The sequence below is a fragment of the Ipomoea nil genome, unplaced genomic scaffold (assembly GCF_001879475.1).
Source record: "Ipomoea nil cultivar Tokyo-kokei standard unplaced genomic scaffold, Asagao_1.1 scaffold3069, whole genome shotgun sequence".
Classification (NCBI taxonomy): Eukaryota; Viridiplantae; Streptophyta; class Magnoliopsida; order Solanales; family Convolvulaceae; genus Ipomoea; species Ipomoea nil.
In genome coordinates this window covers 9,889,819-9,899,057 of record NW_017619497.1, presented here as the reverse complement: position 1 = coordinate 9,899,057, position 9,239 = coordinate 9,889,819, and the positions used below count along the sequence as shown (strand labels likewise).

Sequence of the window (9,239 nt, the reverse complement as noted above, 5' to 3'; positions counted from 1 at the left end):
CAAAGAATGTTGTGGGTTATCCAGTAACCAACAACTGTCAACCACCCATCCAAAGAGCTTACATTTATGTGCAGCAAATTCATATACTACGTACACATGGGTATCTGCCATGCCAACACCTGTGCACCCAATAGCACTCCAACTAACTAAAATCTTATTGGTGACATATATGGAATTCCACAATGGATTTTCCCATATCTGCCCAAGCTATCTTAGTGTATAATTTGTCCGAAATGCAACTTAACTAGTTAATTAATCTAAAATTGAGTTAACAGCTCTGCTTCGTACTTTGGTTGCGCTAATGTGAAAACATTTTAAAAAATTTAGCGACTGTTAAATCACATTCTATTATTTATATTTCAACAAAACTCTAAGAAAGAGATAATAGGGACTCTCGAAATTGGAGTGCAATTCTTAAGAAAATATACAACTCTATGAAAACTAAGACATCAATAGATTCAATACCATTTTTAGAAGATACGGTTGATAATGAAAAGATTCCATCCTTCAATTCATCAACCATATATTTTTCATTCCTTCCCCCAAATCCCCCTCTCCACCCCACCTAAAGGGATGAAAGATTCACTTTTTCCATCTTCAAGGATAAGGTAGTGAAGTGAACATACATCATTATCATGATCTGAATTCATGGAATTGGAAGATGCAAACTTATGTGGCTTAGAATTTATTCTATCTCTCAGATATAGTAATATTTTTATTTTTCTTTTATTGATTTTTATTTTATTTTACTTTTACTCCAAAATGCCCTCAAATGTAATAAAAATAATTTTTTACAAATTACGAACATTTCAAATCTAAAAATAGAACACCTTTTGCCAAAAAATTGTGGTCAAGCGACATAACTGTAATCCTCCCAATTTGAAGGTCATAGGTTCAAACAAATACTACATTGTAAGAGAGTCAATAGTACTAAAAAAAACACTTTTTAAACATTAAGATTAAACAAAGTTAAGAACAAAATGTAAAAATATTGTTATAGTTGAAAGAGCTACTAAAAAAAAAAAAAACTCTGTTGTTTTTACAATGGCATATGAAAGATTTGGGGAAAATATGGTTTATTCTCCCTTGTAGATCAGCCATGAGCGAGGCAGAAGATTTTGAAGCTAATCTATACAAAAATGACTTCAAACTTAGCACACAAGTTACTTTCTATATGTTCCCTAAACTGATTATCCCCTTCAAATTTGAAACTATACAATGCTTGTCTTTGAGTCATTCCAAGAGGATATATTCTGTAAATTGTGAGCTCTTCCCCTCCCCTTATCATTTTGGGTCTTTCTTCTTTCCAAATGGGAACATGCTTTCGAGACTTGAACTTCAATGAAACCGCAAATTCAAAGGCCTCCATTGTCAAATTACCAGACCTGTCAAAAGATCGATCAAGGAAGTTAACAGAATGAAGGGAACTAACTCGAGAAGATCCCAAAAGAGCTAACCAACCACTCTCTTTGCATATAACATATTTGCATGGAGATCCACGTTTGAGATGTCTATGTGGACAGTGACAAGTTTATATGACTCAATCGGTACAATCGTGAGTTTAAAACATAAGAAAAGATTATCTCTAAGGGTTTCAGCCCACAAGATTTGCAGCATAATGAGAAATACCCCTTCATGTAAAGTTGATATATGTACGGGAACTTTAAAATGAAATGCAGAGTTAAAAGAAGCTTAGAAGAGTACTCAAAAACGAAAATGCACCATTGAGCAGGTCTAAGGCACAGTAAAATTTACAAATAAACATACCTCAAGAAAATGGACTCCATCTCAAACCTCCCTCTTTCGCGTACATATACATGATAAACAGTTTCTGAACCTCTGGTACATTTGCAGGGACGCTTACTAAAAGTTGGGCTCTTCTCTTCTCTCTCTCGAATTCTTGTTGCCAAATGAATGCACAACCGACATGATGAATGAACCGCTGCCATGTCAATGAGAGCCTTGAAAGAAACAGATGGACCCTCAAACTTCCACCTAAGAATGATCACCCAACTTATTACCTTAACCAAGAATATAAAAATAGAAAAAATAAAAAATTTGCCTCCTCCCTAGAGAGTGCATTTGTATGTGAGTTCTTGGTGGAAAGGTGTAATTTCATTAACAATTCCTCACCTAAGTGTCTGATTATATGCACCGGGATTTTCATCAAGATACTTCATGGTCTTTGCAACTTTTTCTGCATCTGATAGCTCTTTAATATGTAACACTGAACCTGGAGAAGGAGCAAAATCTTGGATGTTCGGAGCACCAACTACCACAGGAATAGCACCTGAAGAATTTTTTGACTTCTCTTAATCAGAACAGTTTACCAGCCTGATCTTTGAAAAAACATATACTCCATAAAAAAGTAATCCCTACATATACATACACTTTCCAAAAGATCAACAGATGCATTAAAAAAAACATGTATATACACTGCAAGTGCCAAAGAATGAAGAACTATAATCACGGCACTTTTAGAATTGAAAACTGAATACATATAATCAGGATTAATACCAGCGACAAGAGACTGGGTAAAATAAAATAAAATAAATCAATGTCCAACTACTATGCCAATAACAAAAATCTCACGTTTTTCAAATATAGCAGTCAATAGAATTTACGTAGATAGAATGAAAATAGTTAATATAATCAGGCTTAATACCAGCAACAAGAGACTGGAAGAACTTCTCTGTCACATAATCCTCCTCATTGGAATTTTCAAAAGCCAAGCTAAATTTGTAACGCTTCAGTGCTTCCACTTTGTTCACTGCAATATATTGGAAAACAAGATTGCACGTAAAATACCACATCAATGGAATTTGCAAAGGAGATAAGAACATTTAGCTACTTGTGAGTAGCAACTTCTTCGTACTTACAAGGCAATTTAATGTCCTTTCAGAATTTCCAAATTTTAGTGATCATAGTGACCTCTTCCTATGAAGAAATAGAATCAAAGTAGCCAGCCCTAAGTAGTTTGAGATTAAGGGTCTGTTTGGAAACCCGGAAAATGATTTCTCCGGGTTTCTGGTGTTTGGCTAGACTGGAAAATGAGAGGTCAAAGGAAAATGAGGTCTGGTCAATGGAAAATGACCTCATTTTTACAGAAACTGACTTCCCCTTTTTTTGGGAGGAAATCATTTTCCATCTTCACTAGACACTGCTTCACCTTCGTTACTGCTTCAGCTCTGCCTCCCCCTTCAACAATGGTGATCGTCACTGGTTTCCTCAGCCGGAAACCAGTGACTCTGGTTTTCGCATCGGAAACCAGAGATATGGTTTCCGCAGCCGGAAACCAAAGCCACTCGTTTCCGGCTGCCGGAAACCAGTGGTTTCCAATTGGTTCTGCTTCCCCTTGTTTATGCCTGTTGTGCAATTTTTATTGGTAAATGTTTGAAGTATACCATTCTATTCATTTTCCGGTTCATTTTCTGGAAAATGAACCAAACACAAAAAAGACAGTTTTCCATTGTGCAGCCAAACACAGGAAAGGAAAATGTTTTCCGGAAAATAAGTCATTTTCCAGAAGTCCAAACGGACCCTAAGGCGTAGTTGAGCTCAATCATATTACTAACCAATTCCATCCTTGTTATGATGGCACCTGCCATAAGAATCAATACTGATGTTTGCGCTTACAAGTGCTTCAATCGCCGGCAACCTGAAATTGTGTCCACCACAATTGGAAATGAAAGCAGCTGCCAAAGCCTTCTCTGTTTTCGGTTGCAATGGCGCCATTAGGTCATACTCAGCCCAAGAGAAATACCCAACAGGAACATCTGAAGAGAGGCTCGTTGTCATAACAACATCATATCCCCTCCTATAAAATGCTAAAAGTTAGTAAACTTACTTTCCTGCAAAGCAAGATAGTATAAGGCAATCCTATCAGCTATGGGCAACCTAGACTGGTTTACCTCCTTGTGGTCCTTTGTCAATTAAGATCACAAGGCGGGGTTTACTCAATGCAATGCACACCTTCAGGTAGTAGCTACGGGTACCCAAAAAAGATAGTAAAAGACAATATTCTTACCCACCTTTTTGCACTGGCAATGTTATTATCAGAATAGTACTTTGATGACTCCATTGATCGCAGCACCCTAGTTGTATCAGGCGCTTTAGTCACCAATCCAAATACTGCATCAAGCTGTTTATCGGAATTGCCCTCACCTATGCATCCCACAGAACAATATGCTAATTCCTAGTGGGTAAGCAAAAGAAACTTGATATATATAGATCAAGAAATAAAAATGAAACAAAATTAATTGCAATAATAGCACATGAACTGAGGAATGTGTAAGTTCACGCATAGGAATCGAACCTGGGGATTGGCGGGGACGAGAATAGGGTCTTTGTCGAAGTTCCTCGTATAAGTCACGGCGTCCACCCTCTCCAACCAATCTTCGCAGCTCTCATATCCGAAGCGGCGATAGCGGGCCCCGGAGTATCCACGGTCATCGCCGCCGCCGTCGGCGGAGGTGGATGACCAGGGCGTGGCGGTGAACTGGTAAAACGAGTGAGCCCACGAGTTGACCAGGTCGACATTGTTGGTCACGTCAAGTCGACCCAGAAAGGCTATCTCTGCTATAAACACAAAGGCTACGAATATCGGCAGCCAATTCGAGCACTTCTTCTTGGCGGCGCTGGAGTATATGGGTGACCCGATTGCATTGTGCCCATTCTCCACTCTCGAAATCCTCATAACTGCTCATAACTCAACTGTTATTTTCTGCTCCTCTTTTTCTTTTTTCTTACGTTTTTTTTTTTTTCTTAATGTTTAGTTAAAATGTCAACATTTACAATTTATTTATTTTTATAAACATACTAGTTATCACACGGGCGTTGCGCGATTAGACCAAGGTCCAATGTATATTGTTAAATTAATATTCCTTAAGGGGGCGTTTGGTTCAGGTTATATTACATAACCAAGGGAATGTGACATTCTCGAGCTTACATTCCTATGTTTGGTTCATATTCTCTGAGGGAATATAACATTCACAGGGAATGCAACACTCCCTCCACATAGGATTTTAAAGGGAATGTGATTCCCTTCATTTTGTTAGGTAATGTAAGATAACCTTAGATTTTATAAATTTTGTCATTTTAATTCTAATTATTTAAAGATATATATTTTATGTTAGCTTAATATTATTATTATTATTATTATTATTATTATTATTATATTATTATTATTATTATTATATTATATATTTTTTATTACGTTATGTTAGCATATAAAATAATTTTGTTTCTCAAGTTCAAGATTTTAGTTAATATTTTAAAATCATGTAATTATATATGACACCGTTATCTTATTTATTTTATTTAATTTTTATATTTATTAAAATATATGAAAATATGTTAAGGATATATATATATATATATATATATATATATATATATATAACCCTAAACCAAACGTGATTATATTACGTTCCTCAATTTTAACCAAACAAAAGAATCTAACATTCCCAGTAATCTAACATTCTCAACAATCTAGATAATCTAACATTCTGCGAACCAAACGGTCCCTAATTGGTTAAAATAGTCATATAATAATGAGAGAGAGAAAAATGCTAAAATCTCTTACTCCGTATATTTTGATAAAAGATAAAGAAATTAAAAATAACTAAATTATAACTAGAGTAAAAACACCAGGACTATATGGTCTAATGGTACCCGGGTTGAACTTCCATTTGGAAGATTATGAGTTCAAGCCTTGATAGAGGCGTTACATACTATAATGTAATGAAACCAGTAACTTTCAAAAAAAAACAGCTAAAGTAAAAACAAATAAACCACTAACTAAAGTTGACAATTATATAACTATAACTTTCATTCATTTGGATTATGCAAATAAAAGTAAACAAATTATATTAAAACTCGATTCATTCAACCCTACCAATGGATATAGACATCAACGCTATAAAATCGAATTCTCTTAGCATCTGACACAAGTTTTAGAATTCTTTTACCTGTTTGTACCATAAAATCGAATTAAGATAACTATAAATTGTTAAAGAAAGAAAATAGTGAGATGAATTGACTGCATAATCCAACTTCAGCAACATACCTCTATTAGAACATTGATATGACAATGATTGAAGCTAAAGAATGAAAAAGGCAGCAACAGATGTTTGACGAAGCACCTTGGAACTTCGATCAAGGCCATGAGAAGCCACCTTTAACCGTACAAGAAGGCCGGAAGAGGACAATTCTGCCGGATTTCCTTCGCGCCACAACTGTTCGGTAGTCGGCAGAGGCTGATGGGTTATTTTAGCTAGGTTAATTCCATTGACTTATTTAGACGATGAAGCCGTCCTTACCACACGGTCGTCAGAGAAGTGGTAAAGAAGGACTCTTTGGGGTCTAATTTTCTTTCGGTCCAAAAAATATGTCATTTCCCTTTCTTTCTCCTAGGAGAAACATTAACGGAGCTTAGGGTCATTTAAGAGAAAAATTATTACTAATTAAGAGTATGTTGGGAAAATAGTTTAAAATATTTATACAGAAATAATATCAATCATTTATTTAAATAGACAATTTTATACTAATATTTTTCTTTGTTCCGGTTAAAAGTCTAATTTTATTAGTTTTTATTAAAACTAGTAATTCACCCGCGCGATGCACGGAAAAAGTTTATTTTATTATAAATATAAATAAAAAATAGAAAAACTAAAATATTTTAAATTATATAATATAATAATATTTTTGAGCTTCCATTGGTCAAGTATTTATTATTTTTATAGAATACAAAATTATAATTAAAATTAAAATTAAGATTATAATTTTGTATGGTTAATATAATCTCTAATTATGTGCATATTCAAATAAACTTATAGAGAGAATTTACATAATTACATTGATTTATTCTTAATTGTATTTCATCTATATTATAATTTTCACAATACGAATAATAACTAAGATAATTACATTTGGAAAACAAATTTCAAATTTTATATGTATAAATTTAAACTCTAATTGAATACATTTTTATATGATTATATAATATATAGCTATTTTATTTTTCAAAAGTATATTTTTTATATGATTATATAATATATAGCTATTTTATTTTTTAAATGTTGTGCTTTTTTTTTTTTATATATATATAATAAAGGATGTTGTGGCATTAATTGTAACATTAATTATTTCCCAAACCATATAGCTTTATTATATAAAGGATTGTAATTGTCGATACGGAGTATATATTAACAACTAGTTTTTTATGCGCATTGCGCGATTGGATAATGCTCAATTTTTTTTTTAAAATAAGTACTTTAAAGTATATTAAGGCAGGATTATATTGAAATTGTTCATGCATAGATAATTGAAGGTTGAATTTGCGTATTTAAATAGGTAATTCTTCTCCCAAAGGTTGAGTCCCCAACCCCAAGGGCCCCCCACACTCCGACCCGACAGAGCATTGTGGGAAGTTGAAAATCATGGTGACTCAATGGTTCAGCAGACAGGGCCAAATGCTGATACGCACAAGGAATCCGCCCACTTTGGACATAATTCCTGCACTGCCGCTGCCGAGGTTCAAATTAAACCTTGGTCTCTTCTCCCAAATACTACCCACTAAACCATTGAGCTAAGCCCGTGCGGGTTAAATAGGTAATTCTAAGTTTACAAATGCAAGATAATATAGTCAAGATTGATTATAATTGTCAATAAAATAATTGTATAGGTATGGTTGAAACCAAATATGGGACATAAGGAAAAACAAATAAAAATTAGGGCATAAAATATTAAATATATACTAATATTGTTTGAGGAGATTCCGACATTAGGATTTGTGGTCAAGTTCTATTAAGACTTTAATATTAGAATTAAATTAATGATGTAGTTATAATTCTATATTAGACTTTAATATTAGAATTAGACTAACGGTGAATTAACGGAAAAGTTAAATGGATAATCATATAATTAAGGATAAATTATAAAATCTTAAAAGAAAAAAATTTAAAACCTGAACAATATGAACCATTCATTTGATTTAATAATTTGGCGGTCATTTTTTCTAACCAATGTTAATAATTAAATAAATTCGCTGGTCAAATCCGCTAGTATAATCCGTTAACTGCTGATTGTCAAACAAGGACATTGCGAGGCAGTTCTCACTTCAATTTGTTGTGTGATTTGAATACTCTCTTTGTCACAAAATCTCTCAAGTAGTTAATATTTTTTTGAATGTCTCAAGTAGTTAATATGGTTGGCTTTATTAATTATATTTTTTTTAATTTTTTCATGGTATTAATGAAATACTTGGTAAATAAATATATAGCATTATTTTGTATTATAACTTTGATATTTAATTAGAAAAATAGTGCACAAAAAAGATAATAGATAATGTAGTGAATATAATCAATTGATGAATTTGAATGTAAAAATTTTTACATTTGAAAAAAATAAAGACAATATAACTAATGAAAATATTTCTTTTAATTAATTTATTGATAATTAATAATTTTTTTCACTGAATAAAGACATTGTAAGGATAATGTAGCGAATATAATCAATTAATAAATTTGAATATAAAGAATTTTTATATTGAAGAAAAATAAAGACAATATAACTAATAAAATTATTTCTCTTATTTAATTTATTGATAATGAATAATTTTTTTTTTGAATAAAGACATTGTGAACACATAATTCTAAATTAAAGAAATGCATATATATTATTTTTCGTTGTAACTACTAAATTATTATTTATATAATTTAATAAGAGTAAAATAGAGTACTAATTATGCCAACTTTGATTGGGATGAGGTTCGAACCTAAGACCTTTTTTATTGAAATCAATGAATAAGTTAACAGTGAACTAACGACAATTCTTAAAATTTTAACAGAATTAGTAACGGTGTGTGGGTATTTTAGAAAATTTTAGTGTAAAATTTAAATCTAATCAATCTTTTAATCAATCTGAGCCATACATTTGATTAAAATCTGTGACCGTCATTTTTTCTACCCATTATAGGCCTAACTCTCTTGGGGTCTTACTATACGGGCTCTTATTAGTATAGTAGATTTCTAACTAATGACTTGTGGTCCAATCCAATAGTCAATATAGAGAGTGGTCCAAAATCCAAATTGAAACAATTCATCTTGTTAAATAAGAAAACTTAACACAACGAAAAATTATACATCGAGCACATTATGCCGCCAGAGAGTTATGATGTATTGTCAACTTAAAGGGGAAGCTTAATATATTACCAATAGTTTTGTCACAAAGCTATACAC

General features: G+C 32.5%; 1 protein-coding gene across 2 annotated transcripts; it reads right to left on the bottom strand.

Moving 5' to 3' along the window:
* Positions 1-812: 812 nt before the first annotated feature.
* LOC109165387 (glycoprotein 3-alpha-L-fucosyltransferase A-like) lies at positions 813-4,698 on the bottom strand. 2 transcript variants are annotated; one of them, XR_002051540.1, is made up of 8 exons: positions 4,316-4,698; positions 4,032-4,195; positions 3,576-3,817; positions 2,666-2,770; positions 2,134-2,290; positions 1,768-1,995; positions 944-1,385; positions 813-830 (listed from the first exon to the last, which is right to left on the bottom strand). XR_002051540.1 is itself a non-coding variant. In XM_019314117.1 (7 exons), exons 1-7 carry the CDS (start codon positions 4,694-4,696, stop codon positions 1,130-1,132), a joined length of 1,533 nt encoding a protein of 510 aa, XP_019169662.1. In that variant the 5' UTR covers positions 4,697-4,698; the 3' UTR covers positions 933-1,129. The 2 variants fall into 2 exon arrangements, 1 of the variants encoding a protein (XP_019169662.1); XM_019314117.1 differs by lacking the exon at positions 813-830 and having other exon boundaries at positions 933-1,385.
* Between the last annotated feature and the right edge of the window lie 4,541 nt (positions 4,699-9,239).